At 38.6% G+C, this 17,717-nt stretch overlaps 1 protein-coding gene across 3 annotated transcripts in view; it reads right to left on the minus strand.

The window, feature by feature from the left end:
- LOC117792917 (peripheral plasma membrane protein CASK) overlaps positions 1-10,461 on the minus strand; it is a 35,385-nt gene extending 24,924 nt beyond the window's left edge. For all 3 annotated transcript variants that reach the window (XM_034633240.1, XM_034633239.1, XM_034633243.1), the window contains exons 1-8: positions 10,231-10,461; positions 8,570-8,959; positions 8,093-8,205; positions 7,566-7,671; positions 7,349-7,426; positions 5,945-6,302; positions 5,614-5,881; positions 5,208-5,551 (exon numbers count right to left, since the gene is read on the minus strand). In XM_034633240.1, coding sequence (XP_034489131.1) covers positions 5,208-5,551; positions 5,614-5,881; positions 5,945-6,302; positions 7,349-7,426; positions 7,566-7,671; positions 8,093-8,205; positions 8,570-8,628 — 1,326 coding nt within the window. In that variant the 5' untranslated portion in view covers positions 8,629-8,959; positions 10,231-10,461. The remainder of the gene's footprint in view (positions 1-5,207; positions 5,552-5,613; positions 5,882-5,944; positions 6,303-7,348; positions 7,427-7,565; positions 7,672-8,092; positions 8,206-8,569; positions 8,960-10,230) is intronic.
- Positions 10,462-17,717: the final 7,256 nt, after the last annotated feature.

The following is a 17,717-nucleotide window of genomic DNA, read 5'->3' on the forward strand; positions in this document are numbered from 1 at the left end:
TTGTTGACACGTTTAAGTGTTGACTCACACAGGCACACATATATACATATATATAGGAACACTCGTAAATAATTTTTCGATTGTTTGCACTGGTGCGCATTTCTTTTGCCAAATCACAAACAAGTCAAAGTTACATCGAGCATTGTTACTTAGCCTACGTTGCTGCAGGGCCAAAGGGCCGAGACAGTCAAGTTGAATAAATGCAAATTCGATGGCCATTTGTAAATTGATACTGACATCAAGAAATGCCTGTGTCTAAATATTATTTATGGATGAATCGAAATATCCTAAATATCTCGCCATGTTTCTGACAATCGAACTTTTTCCTTTAAGAACTCAATTAAATAATTAAGGAACATCATGGCTATGTCCAGTTTACGTCTCAGTTAACTAACAGAAAGATATTTTAGCTAAAATTTTTAGAAAATAATGTCAAACTCAAAAGCAGCTCTCAATTGAAATGTGACTGGAAAAACAGAACCTCGAGTTTGAAATTCCAATTCAAAGCCAATTACGTTACGGCATGTCCTACAAATTTTAATAAAGCCAAAAGCAAAGTACCAGCAATGTTCCTCACAAAAAGATTTGATTAAATTCTAAATTTATTGAATTCAATTATATACATTTTAAGCTTAATAAATTGGGCATAAAATACAATCTTTATGAAGTTTTTTATTGTATAAAATATGCAAATAAATAATTATTTTGTTGAGGGACCAAAATTTATGTGTATCTAAAGCTATAGAACTTTTTTCAAGAACACTTTTTGTTGAATACGTTTTAAATTATAGTATGTTAAAGTCGAGCATTCTTCAGTTATTTGCTTTCATGTTAGTTACATTCATGCTATTCTCCTGTTTGCTTCTATTCTGTTTCTGATTTGAAACCCCTTGGGGCTGATTTGCCGACATTTTCAACATTGCACTCCATTTTTTTTACTTCACTTTACTCGAAGATTATATCTCTAAACCAGTAACCAAGGAGAGCTGAAAATGGTGTGGAAAGCTCGAAGCAATTTGTTCTCGAGAATATATCTAATGCTGGACATTGCTGGAGTTTACTCATACAACAGAATTGTATTGAAATCAATTCCAACTATTTATTTGCCATTGTTTTCTTTAGCTTAATTTATGTAAATAACGATGTTAATTGCATAAATGAATGCAAACTTTAAATCAAAACCATAAATACAAATCCAGTATCATGCTTCTTAACTTATTGTAGAGGGAAAGAAATTGCCGTTTTATTCAATTAAATACCAAAGCTAAACTTTAGATTGATAGACATCTGAAACCATCGGAATAGGCTGTTAATTCTTCCTTGTTAACTCGTTGATGAATAACAACTTTATTGATTAAATATATCTGTCTAATATTTACCATTGTTTTCTACGTTGATGAACAGAATGCTATTCAGTTGATTATTAAGTTGATATATTCGTATATAAGCAGTTATTTTATACCCATTTCACTTTGAAAAGCTTTGGTGTGTATTTTACAGTATTCTAAGTCAACAGTCAAGTTTTCCATTTGAAACTTTTCTTAGTAAGTACTTAAAGATAAAAGGTAAAGCGCATTTTCCATTCAATTATGTTAAGTTCAACTTGTTGTAAGTTTACAGATGTTGTTTTCATAACCTTTGACAAACGGATTAAGCATCTTAATAGAATTCTGTGAATTCACAACACAGCTTAGACATGGATATTATCAAGAGCCACTATGAAGTATGTGGGGGGAGGAAATGATTTACCTGATGGTGCAGGTTGTTGTAGTATCGCGTTATGTGGGGGGGCAGATATTCAGCGGTCTCTAGGCCAATCCATTGAAATACGCTTAGATGTGGGTGTGTCGATGTTGTTGTTGTTGTCGTTGTGGCCGTTGTGGATGTGCTGTCACAGCAACAACAACAAGTATCCTCCTCCTCCAGGACCTCGTCCGCCATTCAAAACTTCTATGCTAATTTCGTTAGCTTTTGTCGATTTTGGCCGTTTTATAATTTGTTCGCTTTCATTTTTTATAGTGGCACACATTTGAATTTAAATTGAGTTATAGACGCATAGACAACAGGCGAGACGACATCAGAAAAACAACACTTTGTTGTGCTGCCAATTTATGAGCAGCGCCACAGCGCGGCACCAACGCCACATGGCGTCGGTCGAGGGTGCGACGTTGCCAATGACAGCGGTTGCCCTTTTGTCAATTGCTCCCATGTGGGTTTTGCCGCCAAACACGTGCCTGTAAACTTGGCTATGCTTGGGCCTATACCCTCTGCCTATGGCTCTGTTGACGTGGCTGTAACTGTGACTGTGGCTGTGGCTGTCGTGCTCCTGTTCGCTAGAGGTTACTGCGGAAATTCGCGCGTAATTGGCACACTGGCACGACACTACACACTCCAGAGACAACTTCGCGTTCGCATTCGCGTCCGTATCCGCATCAACATTCGCGTCCCGTTAATTGGGTCAAGCGAGAGAGCGAGGGAGCGGTGCGGAGAAAGGAGCACGGTAGGCAGTGAGTCACTTGAGAAATAGACTCGAGTCAACTTAACTTGACTTGACGAAGGTTTCACCGCACTATTCCCAGAGCTTTGTTTAGCCAGCTGTCAACCCTATTTGGGCGGTTAAGACTCAGCCGGAGACGCAGACGGAGACGTCGCAGTCGCTGTCGCGAAATCGCTCGTTAGGCGCCTGTTTCACACATCACTTGGCAAGTGTCAAATAAATCCAACTCGAGGCTGGCGATGTTGTCGTCGTTCCCTTGCGGCGACTGCGCCGCAAACTAAACTGAAATGTGTGCGCGCTTTTTGTTTAAGTCAATCACGGATGCTCGGTTGGATTGTGCAACGCATACACACACACACACACACACACACATTATCATACCAACATGAATACATAAGTATGTACATGTATTTTACATTTGCCCCTGCAGCAGCACTTTTGCCAAACGTTTGCGCTCGCTGCACTTTGCAGATTGCAAGAGACAACAAGGCAGAGAGAGAGAAAGAGAAAGAGAGAGTGGAAGAGTGAAAGCGAGCGAGAGAGGAAGCGAGTGAGATTTGCAGCGAATGCATGGACTGCGGCCTAGGTCCTTATAATAGTTGTTGTTTTAACTAACGCCTCTACTCAACACCCAAGCACGCTCTACACCCTTTCTAACCCTCTCGCTCTCTGTCTCCCTCTCTCTCTATCGCTCTCTCCCTCTCTCTCTCTCTGTACCCGCTGGCACTTCGCTCGGCCGATATGTACACAGCATTAACACATTCGCTCATTGCTAGCTGAGCCTGCGTTTTGTGCAGTTGTTCATATCGTCTGTCATTTATATCCATCATCTCATTTCTTTTTTTATGAATATTTTTCAGATTTTTATTTTCTTTCTTGCCATGAATTTATGAAAATAAGTTGCTGGCACCCGAGCACAGTTTGCGTCACAAACAAAGCGGTTGATAGACAGTTGGACAATCGGACAACGAATCGTAAGGCGAATGAAAGTGTACGATTTGTGAGCTTGGCAGAGAAATACCCTATATTTATCGATCAGGCATTTTTCACATCTAATATCAGCTTCATTTTTGATTTGAAAATTTAGGAACATTTTTTTACTTATTATAAATACTAAATCTAAGATCAATTTTGCTAGCTCTCAAGAATGGAGTTCTTAAACAATCGTCAAAGTTGTTTAACTGAATACGACTTGTATTCTGCTTTTTCCGCCTTTTAATTCCTACGTTCTAAAATTATTTACAATTGAGGACTGTAAGAAAAAACCCCAAGGACATTAACAGAGTAACAGCTATAAACCATTGCTTATTAAATATACATCGAAATTTCTGAAAGCCTTGCAGCTGTTATCATTCACTCAGCCTATTTAACTAGAAATATCAATAAAACCTTTGAGAGATAACTGAAATAATAAGCTAACTAATTCATTGTATCACAAATATATCAATATTATTATTGCGTATTGGACAGGATTTTATATTTGTAAAGCCGGTTAAGCCCTATTAACAGACTATTGGTACAGGGTGTAGCAAGAATAAAGTCCTGCCGCCCAGCAGCAAAAAGTATAGTCTGCTTCAAGGAGCAATTAACGGCAGAAGATGGCACAGAGTTATGGCGTTCATATCACATACAGCCAGGCTCGCTGCAAGGAAAACGAGGTTATACTCTATTGAATAGTTGGACACACACACGCCATCAAGTCGAAATTATTATATTATTACTATTACTGAAATTATTACTATGGTTATTTGATATCATTTTATTATTATTTATAGTTTCTGTAGCATTTCGACGAGAGACTTTGTCAATAAAATCTTATAAAACTTTGTTTTGCATTTGATTTTACATTAAAATTGCAATCAGGTCTATGGTGAAACAATAATAGAAAATATGTACAATATTTTCATCTGCTCAGCAACTAGACGGCTTTCAGGTAAGTGTATTTTAACTTCGTCCATATATCAACGGCTTAGGTAGGTCATTTTACTTTTGTTTTTTTGCGCATTCGTTAAATGTTTTTCTGTCCCTTTAGTGCTTGCCCGTTGGTCTGTTCCAAATCTGTGGGCCACACGCCGGCGACGACGACAGCAACGGCACTTGAGTTGTGTAGCATACTTTTCTGCGCAAAAAGCCTTTGGGGAAGTGCCCGAGGTGCGGCTGCAGAAGCTTCTGTTGGAGCTGTTGAGCCAGCAGCAGGGGCAGCAAAGTCCGAATTTCATTTAGGTTTATTCTGATTAAATTGTTTGTATTTTGGTTGCATTAGCAGGCGCGGTTTGTTTATACAACGAGTATATAGAATGTTATACTACTATGTATTCGTGGGTTTGAGTCTGGTTGTGTGTCACTGTTTGAACGAAGGATTAGTGCCTGTGTTAGGCAGCAGCAGCACTGAGGGAGTTCCTCGTGGTGGTTGTACATGTGCAAGTTTGTGTGCGTGCAAATGCTTGTTTGCTGCCACTAAATACATTTCAAATTTGTTTTGGCTTATGCTAAAACCAAACTGTAGAGTAGACCACAGATTGATATGACCACATGACCAGCAGTTACTGATTGTTCGCACAACAAACGAAGCTTGAAGCACGGAACGTATGGGTAATGCAACAATATATACAATCGTGTGCTTGAGCTGACAGCTTGCCACAAAATAATGCCACAAATATATACAAACTTTACACTGTACACACAATAAATACAATAAAATGCCACTCACCTGCAAGTGCGGTGCGGCAAGGAGCTGCATCAGCTCATCCTTGGCATACTTATTGCCCGCACCCACGCCCACCGATGACAACAGCTCCAGGACATCGCGACTGCGCGCAACAGCCTCGGCAGTGGGCGCCCGTCCATTGGTCGTGATAACCGTTGAGCCAATGCGATCAAAAAGCTGCAGAAACTGTTGCAGGCGACCATCTCGCAGCATGTCGCGCAGCACATCCGCATCAACGTGCGCATCCTGCAGAGAATAAATGTCGTCGAGACAGTCGAGTATTCGCTGCACCGCCTCAATGCCCGCCTCCTCGTCGGCCCATTCGTCCGGTGCACCTGCAATTGGCACTGCAACATTAAAATCACTTTTTAAACAGGTTGCTTAATTGTGTGATTCAATATTGACTTACTATCCGCATCACTGGCATACAGTGGATCCATGTTGGTGCCACCGGCAATGGCCTGCACGGCACCCTTGAGCTTGCGTCGCGCATTGTAGCGCTTCAATTCCTCAACTGTATCCGCCAGATGAGCTCGCTGCAATTTGTCGCGATCGCGTATCCAGGGATGCTCTAGCACCTCGGTTATTGATAGTCTGTGATGTGGATTGGCCGCCAGCATTTTCATGACTAAATCTTTAGCATTGGCCGAAATTGATTTCCACTCTGGCGCCTCAAACTGCAAATTAAGATAAAATTAATTAGACTTCATTTAATTAAAATTACGACTATGTCCACTCACCGAAAGCCTTCCACGTGCTATTGACTGTTGCAATCGGACGCCGGACCCTAAGAAGGGCAGCCTTCCCGACAGCAGGACGTGCAACATGACGCCAGCACCCCAGACATCGCAGCCCTTGCCGTACAGACGCCTGGTCACCACTTCCGGCGCCATATAGTGCGGACAGCCCACGCGTCCATGTGTTTCTATGGTTTCGCGAGTTCCCGGCAACTGAATCGCCGAACCGAAGCCACCCAATTTCACTGGCGCCGAATTGTCCACTGTGGCGAGCAGTGCACAGGCTGGTCGCACATCCCTATGCAGTATATCGTTCTCATGACAATAGCGCAGTGCCTCCAGTATTTGCCGCATATAGTGGCTATTAGCAAAAACAAGAACAAAAGACAAACAATTCAATTATGCACGACTCTTAAAAGCAAACTCCTAATTAGAATTTGTATTTGTTTTTTTTTACCCTTTTATCACACATCAATTTAGGTCGACTAATTGGAGTTTTACAAAATACAATTACTAAACATTCTGCTTTTCATTAGTCAAGAGTAAAATTCAGACTATGTTGCACACGCCAAGCGAAAAGTTAATACTAAAAGTGATAGAAACAAATTTTTTTTTTGTGAAATTAACGACTGCTTATCCTTACCCCTGAAGAACTATTGAATGATTAAATTTTTAACACTTACTTGAAAGACAATTATAGACAGTTTGCACTTATACTTATTATTATAATCTAATAATGCTAAAATAAATAAATAATACCATTTTGCTTTAAATAATTAATATTACTTTTCACTTTCTCCCTAAGAGCATTCTCTAAAATTTAATTTTTAAGAGAATGAGCACTATAACTATTGTTTTAAGAAGTTGCTTTTGTTGTCTAAGGAAGAAGTTAAGTATAAACTGAAGTTGGTGTCTCTCATCTCTCTAAAAAGAGAGTATGAACAGCGTCTAAGCGATATTAAATATTTAAATATGTTGGAGAACTCTTCCAAAGAAGCTGAGGGGTTGTTAAAAAGACTATTTTAAAGCAAATAAGCAAGACTATTTACACACAAAATGTCATCATGTTGAAAGTTAGTTTTAAAGAGCTTTAAGGAAATTGCTGACTTTTTCTACAGCATAAATTCAAGATCATGTATGTATGATTTCCACTTGTAAATATAATACTCGGCAATTGAATAGATAACTTAATGTGAGTAAATACTTATGTACAATATAAATAGCTAAGCTGACATTCTGTTGTCTTGCTACAACTAGTTCCTAATTGGCTTCGCTTTAGATATGTTCAATTTTTATCAATTGAGGTATGCTTGCATTCTCGTGCACAAAGGGCTAACTTAAAAAAAAGAAATAATAAAATATTATGCATTATAATAGCATCGTAATTGGCAATGTTTCCATGCTTACCAAGCCACCGCCTCGCTGTAGACAAAACCTGCAACGGCGCGTCGCACAACCTCAAAGCACAAATCGGAGCCTTCCATGCTGCAAGTGAAGTAAGAAAATATTTAAGTGGCCTAAATACAATTGCACATATATACATATAAGATGGAAATGTGTATCTGTAGGTGTGAGTGTGAGTGTGTCGTGTGTGGGTGTTTGTGGGTGTGGACGTCTTGCTTACAATTCAAAGACCATGTAGAGCATGCCCTCGGAACTGTAGGTTTCCAGCAGCTCGACGATGTGCGGATGTTTTAGCATGTGACATATTGTGGCTTCGCGTTTCAGATCTGTAATGGCGCGCAATTAGTAGATATTTGAATGAGTAACATTTATATGGGCTCCCAGCTCCATTCCCCAACCCCAAAGTAAAGATAACGCCCCCAAGTCTAGCACCAGCTGGCAAAGAGCTCCAATGGATTTGGAAGGCGACTTATGTGCCTGCCATGTATCATTTAGTCAATACCCAAGTCAGGACAGCGCTGCACTTTGAGCAATTTCTTTTTAATTGGCCAATAGACCAGTTGTAACTGGAGCTGTCCTGTCCTGTCATGTCCTGGTCGAAGGGCACGTGCTAAATTTGCCATGTTCTTGCCACACAATTAGCAGCAACAAATTTCATATAATTTGGTTTAGATTAATTATAATTTATTCACTCATCGTACTTGACGGGGGAACGGCGTTTGGAGCAAGGTCAACTTTGAAACTTACCAGCTGTGCTCAGTCCTGGACTAGCCGTAAACTTGGCCACATCAACGATTTTGACAGCGAATTGCTGGTTCGACTCTCTGTGTATGCAGCGTCGCACAATTGAGAAGGGTCCCCTGCAAAAAGGTGTAATACAAAATATTTAATAAAAGTTATTTAACCGATTTCAACAGTTAACAGTGCAAATGTCCCTTTTGACCTTATCAAATAAGCCAAAAGGCTTGGTGTTGCTAGTTGTATGTCCAAAACCCAATGAGATTGTTGGGTAACTAACTCAAGTTGTCGAGAGGCGCATAAATATTAATGCATAATGTAAAAGTCGACACCAAAACTTGTTGGCCAACTTTTGAGGCTGGCCAAGGGACGGAAGAGCATACGAACGGATGTTGGCAATAGGAATGTGCTTCCATTACCAATTGTACCGTCGACAGATGATGATTTAGTGCGTAAAACGCATAATGAGATATGGACGTAACTTACTTGCCAATGACCTCGCAGAGCTCGTAAACATCGTCAAAGAGAATTTCGTCTTCGGTCATTTTGAATAATTGATGAATTAATGCCTGTGCCCGGCTGGCTCACTCAATTGCTTTCTGGAATATTGATGATCTGCACCCTGCACCCTGCACGGCTGCTGCTGCTCCTGCTTGGACTCCTCCGCCGCCTCCTCCTCCTCTCCAAAATACCTCAACGAACTTTAGTCTTTACTCTGAAGTTATAAGTTGTGAATGCTTGAGTGTGAATGTAAGTGTGAATGTTGTGAATGTTCTGTTGCTTCGTTGTTATTGATTGCGTTGTTCTTGTTATTGTTCTTGTTGCTGTTGTTGTAGCTGATGCTGCTCTGTTAAAGATTCATTTCGTCACATGTAACTGAAAAATGACACAAGAAAGTTGTTAATGTAATAATGCAGTCTGTGTCGAAAAATAAACGGAAATCGAAATGGGCATTCATTAGAAGAGAAGAATCGGGGGAACAGGGGAAGACCATTCACTATGATGATGTGTCAATCACAGGTGGCTCTGGAGTGTCCCAGAGATACCCAAATCAATTACAGCCACAAAATTCACTAAAATGAGCCTATTGGGCTCCGTTCGCTTCAATTCGAACCAAAAAGGAATGTTTCACTGTCAGCAGCCTGAACAACTCAACGAGCATCGTCAACCGATTTGAATTTTCGAACGGAAATGATTTCCTGTGGTCTGCAACTTGAACCGCCCCAACCAACACAGCAAAAAAAAAAAAGGTAAACAAGGCACTCTGTCAGTGTTACACTGTCCAACACAGTTGCGGACTTTAGTTAAACAATAGCTGCTAAATGGTGCCCATGTTTTCCTTTCATTCTATCGTTCTCTCTTTTTGGCACGCCAATAGCGTGTAATAGTTGTTGTTCTCGTATTTTATATTATGAGCAGAGCACACTTGAAGTCGAAACACAGTTTTTGATGGTACTCCAAACTGCGAACAGGAGAGCGAACGCAAGAGAGCACTAGCAAGAGCGAGTGCCGACAATGAAGAGAGAACGCAGGCGCAAAGCGAAGTTTGTGTAAAAATCCCAATTGGAATCTCGTAATAAAAATATAAATCCTTGCTGGGACTAGTTATTTGCGACTGCATGGGATACACAGATATTTTCATATGCAACAATTTATGATGCACACACTTGGGTTGCATGTTATATACTATGTATACACAATGGGGCAGGATCAGCTAAAGGAAGGACACACATTCATATTTAATGCAGAGCGCACAATGGGCGCGGTATGGCTCGGGGCTTGGAACTCGGTCTCAGTCTCGTGCGAAGGTTTTACCTTGCTCGTGTGCTTGTGCCGCTGTTGTAAAATTCCTTGACACTTTCAGCCAGGCGACCTTACCACATACTCACACTAGCACACAACACACATACACACACACACATACGGACAGATACAAGTACAAGGGAACTTTGCAGTTTGCTGCTCACTTGTAGTGACACAAGTGCCACCGCCTCACAATTAAGAAATTGATTCTTTGTCTAGTATTTTTACAAAGGATTTGCATTGCTCCCCCTCTCCCACTCACTGACATCCAACAACTGATAAGCACACAAACACAGTCACACACACCCACACACAGTTCGTGTTTTTTTTTTATATGTACAAACCCCTCGAATCGTAGCGCCGCACACCCGAATTTTTGCACAGAATTTTATATTTTGGCCTGAGACATGTCCAAAATTCACAACCCACAACCGCGTCGAGGTCAGACGACAGTTGTGCTCATACGATTTATATTGAAATTTATTTAAAATTGCTATTATTTTTTAATTTAACTTAAAACAAACACGGACCGTGAATTGATTGCATTCGTTCAGTTTTTAGAAACACCTTGCCACACGGCAGAAAAAAATTACAGTTAATTAAAAAGTCTGGCAGCCTTGAAATATGATCTAGATCATTTTCATTTCAATGCCTTTTTCCAAAAATGAGCTTTTTATTTATTTTCCTTAATTTGGACGCTAGAATTTTAAAAATAATTGCAGATATTTTGTTTAAATTTTGTCGAATTTCGGATATTTGTTTTAGAACTGATTCATACAACTTAGTGTGAACTAATCATCAGCAACTTAATTATTGAACTAAATGAATATACAATTAAACTTATTCAGCAAGGTGGCAGGCTTGACTTCCAAAAAGAAAATTACCGATGGCTTAAACTTCTGGCAACCTTGTGATTATTTAAATTATGCGCCCGCAATATTTTGCTTCGTTCAAGACAGATTGTGGCGGTCGCGCGATAGCTTTTGGATCAATTCGTTCGTTCATCAAAAATTATACTTAACTTAAATGAAATTAATAATGTCGCAAAAGCTCTTTTAAATTTAAATTAAAAAATATGCGCTTATCGAAATTTTTATCGATATAGAAGGTCAATATTTTCGAAAACGTTATGCCGAAAGCGATCTGTTTTCAACGATCTGGCAGCCTTATAGCCAGTTTCATTCGTATAACAGTTTATAGTGCGGTGAATTCAAAACGGAAGGTCAAATGAATTTTTTACTGAACAAATATACGTTTATATTATAAATTTAAAGCAAATTATTGTAAATTGTTAAGCAAGTTCAGTTGGTAATACATACCAACTTGGTATTGACATTTCAAACATACAAAATATTTAAATGTTTGTACAATTACATTTGCCTATTATTAATATTATTAATAACTAAGTAGTTTGCATATCCCCTGTGGGTATTATAGCAATAAAACAGTTAATAAACCCATTAGAAATTATTAAGACTTCAGAATTAATATGCCGGTCACAGAACCTCTCAGAAACCCACACACAATAGGTGCGTAATCTTTAAATCAACTGCCTCAACAAAACGAGGGACCGGGATCCCAAACATAAACATCATCAATTACACAAACCTCGAACGGCAACAACAACAGCAAGAACAACAACAATGAGGCAAGGGAGTCGTAGGTCGCAATGCAGTTGTTGTTGACTGCGTTGGTTGACAAAAGGAACAGGCAAAAAGAAAAAGGAACATTGAGGGACCGCAACGCAGCCACTCAGGTGAAATCAAAATCAAATTCAACGCCAACGAATTGTCGCCATCAGTTTCAGCTTCAGCGTCGGCGTCTGCGTCGGCGTCTACGTCTACGTCGGCTTTACATTGCCCCTCTCGCTCCCTCTGCTGCGATTTGCGATTGCATTTGCCGTTGTCGTTATTATTTGGACGCGTCGCGACTTGCGACTGTCGCGCTTAATGCGTGTGGATTGGACATGGACGAGAACGTGAACGTGAACGTGTAGGATTCGAATTGACATTATAAAAACTGGTTTGCTGCCAATACAATATATTGCCGGTTACGCGTCCTACGCAGCGGCGACGCAACGTCGACGTTGCCAGCGACGTTCCCTCTGCCTGCCCACTTGCACTTGTTGTTGTTTTTATTGCCTTTGCTTTTGTTGTTGTTGTTGTTGTTGTTGTTGTGTTAGCTAGCTCTAGGACATTACCTGTAACAAGCAAAGCAAAGCAAAACAAAAAGCGCGCCAAATGTGTAAAGGCAACTGCAGTTGTTGTTGTTATTGCTGCTGTTTGTTGATGCCATAATAATAACAATAGATAATGTTAAAAATACACACACACACAAGCATTCAGATTCTAGTACGTAATTCGAGTAGAGATTCATGTTCATATGAATGTATGTGTATGTATATAATTCACACCTTAAGTGAGTAATATGAGCATTATAACCAAATAGTAATACGTAATACGAGTCTATAAAGTAGTATTTATATTAAATGTGAGTAGCAGGTAATATTACTATTTAGTAGTAGTAATATTAGCATGCACAAACAGTTATGGTAGTTTATGGTAGTATTTGTAGAACTAAAAAGAGTAGTAGTATAAGTATAAGTAGTTGTTTTAGGAGTAGAATAAGAATATAAACACACCGAAAAATGTTCTGGACTCCGACAGGAAATCAATCCAATGCGGCAATTCCGCATTTTCTTAAATCAAGTACAAAATACTTGATTCATGCATGATTTTTCTTTTAAGCCCCAGAAAAATTTTTAGTTTTGGGATATGTAAGTTTTTTTTATTTAGATCACAAATATAAGGCATATTTATTCATTTCATGTTAAGTCCTTGCCTTTTTATCCGCATATTATCTTATTTCAACAAAAATTTCCTAAATACATACATAAAATACAAGCTAAAACCAAGAATTTGTAACTTGAAATTTAGAATGATTTTTTTCCGTGTTGCAGTGTAATTGAAGCAACATAAGCCATATTAGAAGATATTAAACGAGTAGTAGAAGTACCAGTTCTAGTATTAGTTGCAGTTAATTTTAGTAAAAAGTATTCCCAAAAGAATTATTTACATTTCACAATAAAATTAATAAATATGATGCAATTAAGAGAACTAAATTAAACTAAATATAATTTTAGTTAAAAAATAAATGAAATAAAGTTGAAATATTATATAATTTAAATAAAAAATTATTTTTATTAAAAGACGTTTAATCTGTATTTAGAAAGTGAGTTTACATATATGAAGGCCAGTAACAGGTTAATTAATGCTCGATTTGTAAATTAAAGTATGAAAAGTAAGTTGCTTGACATCTCAAGTTTCAATTGGGCTTAAAAAAAAAAGGTGTGTACTTAATATTCGTATCGTTCGTTAACGGATCATCAGGAATTGATCATCTGGCGAGTCATCATTGCAGATCATTTCCCTTCCCTGATGTACGGTATACATATAAAATACATATGTATTTGTTTGTATGTAAATCGTGTGTACGTAGTCAAATTACGTTGTTTGGAAATGCAAGATATAGGAATATTCATTTACCGTAGTGGCCGAACCGATACCCTGACCCTGGCCCTGTTTCTGGCCCATATGGCAGCCAGGGCAGAATCAGCAATTAACTCAAAATGTCATTAACCAGCGTCGTAGGTGAGAGACTCAGACGTAGACTGACATATGACAGGCATCAAGCTGGCATAACAGACTGGACATGACCAGCACCAGCTCAACATGGTACAGATCCATCCCCGAGCATCAGCATCAGTCACTCCCTCTCCCTCGCCCTCTCCCTCGCCCTCTCTCGTACTCCTCAAATTGGTCTTACCCTACCCTCTGTATTATGTTCCCTGACGTTCCACCTTGGCATTAAACGCTTGATTAAATTTCACTACAAAAATGGGCTGGACTTGTATTGCTATTGGGATGTGCACACATATACATACCATATATGTATATGAGAGAGTGTGCGTGTGTGTGTATCTAAGTGATATGCATACTGAAAAGAGAAAAAAAAGGTCATCTCACTTTGGTCATATGTGGTTCTCTGACTTTGGCCTAAGACACATAAAAAAAAGTAGTTAGAAAGCACAAATCGTTGTTGTTTTTCATTTACTTTTTTTTTTCTTATCACACATTTGCCATGGCATTTTATACATATCATTTCCCATGCCACTTCCCTTGCCACTTGCCACTTCCCAGTTCCCATTCCCCATCCGGCAACAGCGGCAACATCGAATGGGGAAGCCTAAAAAGTGCGCCGGCAGCGGAACGTGGTGAGAAAATGTTTTGCATTATTTACATTTTTACTGCAGTTGCGAGTTCTTTTCATTTCTGTTCTGGTTGTCGATCTGGTACACAGAAAAAAACAAATCATTCTAAAATTTAAGTTTGAAATTCTTGAATTTTTAAAGCATGTACTATATTCAGGATTTTATTGAAAAATTAAAACAATAAGCAAAGAAAATGGCAACGTATCAACATTAAAGCTGTGTATAAAAAATAGTCAAACACTGAAAAAAAGAACAACTTCTAAAATCAAGAGCATTCATTATAAATATTATGTTCTTTAAATAAGAACATTTTACGACCATCTTACTAATTTTAAGAATATTAATCTAAAAAAGTAAAGTTCTTTATGCAAGAATAAAAATCTTAAATTGTACAGAAAGAATAAATATGTACTATTTCATGTCAAACAAATGGTGGTCCCGTAGCGCTCTGGTTAGAGAAACCGGTTCGAACGCCACTCCGCAACAAATTAAAATAACATTTATAAAATTACCAAGACAAAATAAAATCTATATAAATCAAAAGTAAAAACGAAAGAAATTACAATATTAAAAATCACTTTTAATTTTTATATAATTTGATTTTAGTTTCAAGAGCATTTATTCTTAAAACAAGAACTTGGTCTTATTTGAAATGTTTTTAAAACAAAGATATGTTTTCTTAATTCAAGAATTGTATGTTCTCAACGCATTTTGTAGACCAAAATTCTTAGTTTTGTGACCAAAATATTCATTTTAGAACATTTTTTTTATCAGTGTAAGGATTCCCGGGGCTACCGCAATTCTGACACCGCTTTGGATTAAGCTTATCCCAGAATTTCGCATATTTTTTTTCTGTGTACTGCTTCTGGGTCTCGGTTTCGGTGTGGCTCTGGGTCTTTCTGGTCTGGAGTATCTTCCAGCAGGACATCCGTCATCCAGTCATTCGTTGTACATCGTTGTCTCGTACTTATGTTGCGCTTGCTTTGGTTTTTCGGTTTTATCGCTTCGCTTCCTGCCGTTGCCACTGAACCTGTTGCTCTCATTAACAAATTGTCAGGTGTGCTAGCGTCGACGATAACTGCTGCGTCGATGCTGACGTTGACGGTGACGTTGACGTTGACTTTGACTGTGACGTTGACGCTGCAGTTATTCGTCATGCTTTGCTTAATGAGCACAGAGTCGGAGACGGCACAGCGGCTTTACGACCATCCAGAACATGTTTGCAATTCAACTGTAAAACCATTTAAACGGAAACTTTTCTCGCATCTCCCTCCCCCTCTTCCCGTCTCTGCCTCTCAATGTTTCTCATCCTTGCCTCTCTACCCTAACTCTAACCACTTTCTGTTTACCTGTTTGTAAACAAACGCCGCCTTAATCAATTCGTAAAAATGCTCAAACCTCAAGTGATAACAAACAAAGGCGAGACGTAATGAAAGAAAGGCCCAGTCCCGTCTCCAGTCTCAGTCTTAGTCTCAGTCTTAGTCTCAGTCTCAATTCCAATAACCAGCATCAGTTCTTCAGAGAGTCTTCAGTCTGCGATTGCTCCATGTTTATTTTCTCACAAAGTCGGTAAAAACAAATAAAAAACTCACTTTGGTTATTGATTTTGAAAACCTAATCAATTTGAGCAGCCGCTGCAAGAGTTAAGCATCTCTAGTTATACCCTGTAATGTGCATACTTTGCTTTTCTTGCGAAGTTTGTTTACCTTGAATTTTAAATGCTATTCAAATTTATCTGCATATGTAACTTGTTCTTTCATATCCATTTATTTGTATACTACTCATTACCTTCAACACTGTCACAACTAAAAAAAAAAAACACAATTTTGGAGTTAGATATATTCGGTTCAATTTATACTGTGTAAATATTAGATATTTATATCGGAAAAAGTCTTTTTTAGAGTTATTATAATAGATCTAATTGTAATTCCGTGTAATTTCATTTATCATTATCTTAATTGAACTTTGTAACACTAAGTTTAAATAAATAATTTGTTAAGTAATTTTCCTAGTTTGTCTTAGTAAACAAATACATTATTTATTGTCATTCTTGAAGTAAATAGGCAATACTTTAAACGTTCAAGAATTGTTAATTACAAGTTATCTGAATATTTAAAGGGTCGAATTTATATTGATTGTATTATTAATTTCCATTACTATTTGTACTTATTATTATCATTCGTTTTTTCACTGTTTAAAGGTCTAGTCTAAATAAAAAGAATGCTCTTTTCTGTGTTATTTTATCAGCATATCACATGTTATTAATAGATTTTGAAAAATATTTCTTATTAAAAATAATAAAAGCTTAATAATTTAAGAGTTTGCTTAAAAGTCAACGTAGAGAACGTTGACTAGTCGGCTTGCTTTCACGATTTTCTTATCGCTCATGAGCTTTGGACCTCAGATTCATTTGCATCTGTATCTAAAGCAGTATCTGTATCCGCAAGTGTGTATCTGTATCTGTATCTGTTTGCAACTCTGCGGACAGCATCTTCGTCGTAATTAAATATCCAAATTAAGAGCAAGCAAATGCCGCCTCATAGCTATGTAGGGGTTGCATCTTCAGTATCTGTAAATAGCAAAAGAGGCAACGCATCCAAGTGTGGCATTTTATGCAACACACGCCAAAATGTGAGGTTGCATGCCCCCTAAATGGGAGGCTGGCGGGTGGTTGGGGCAAGTGGAGAGTGGAGAGTGTAGGGGCATGTTGTCGTGGCCCCAATGGATCAAAGCACAACAGACAGAACTCATCATAGGCATTGGGCGAGGCGAGGCAACAGTTGTTGTTGTTGTTCTTGTCGTTGTTGTTGTTTATGCAAACGCATGGGGCATGTCTCCCGCAACTCTAATGACTCCAATGCCTGCTGCGACTTTGTCTGTCTCCACTAGCCCCCCCTCTCCCCTGGTGTCAGCCTGTCAGCTTTTCCAACACAATGAAAAACATTTTCCTGTCTCTGACAACGTTCTTGTTGTTTTTTTTTTGTTTTTTCTGTTGTTGTTGCATGCACTCAACCTCTGCTGCATTGTTCCTGACGCTGTCGCTCCTTTCACCGCCCCTGCCACTGTCTCTACCCCCCACCACTGTCATTGCCACGTTCAACATAATAAAAAAATCCATATGATGTCGATGACTTTTTTGTTTTCTATGCGTCCGTCGACGTTAGAGTGCTTCGATGAATCTCTCTCGGCAACACACACACACACACACACATACACACTCAGACAGCGTCACATTCAAATGTGCATGTGATTTGTTGTTGTTGCTTATATCGTGAATGCTCTCTAATCTCCAAATGTCGTTGAACTTTTCCTTACATTTCTCTATGTGTGTGTTTGTGTGTTTTGTATTTCGCATTGCGCACAACTTTATTATTATTGTTATTGTACGCCAGTATTTTCCGCATGTTGTTGTCTCCTCCTCCTCCTCTTCCTCCTCCACCTCCTTCTCTGCATCTTCTCTCCCTTTTGCAGATTCTAGTCATACTCATATTATCTGCTGTTTTACCTCTTTTGCCTTTCGTCTCTTGTATTTTATGTCATAGTAGAAAAACAACAACAACG

The sequence above is a fragment of the Drosophila innubila genome (genome assembly GCF_004354385.1).
Source record: "Drosophila innubila isolate TH190305 chromosome 3R unlocalized genomic scaffold, UK_Dinn_1.0 2_E_3R, whole genome shotgun sequence".
In the NCBI taxonomy this organism is placed as follows: domain Eukaryota; kingdom Metazoa; phylum Arthropoda; class Insecta; order Diptera; family Drosophilidae; genus Drosophila; species Drosophila innubila.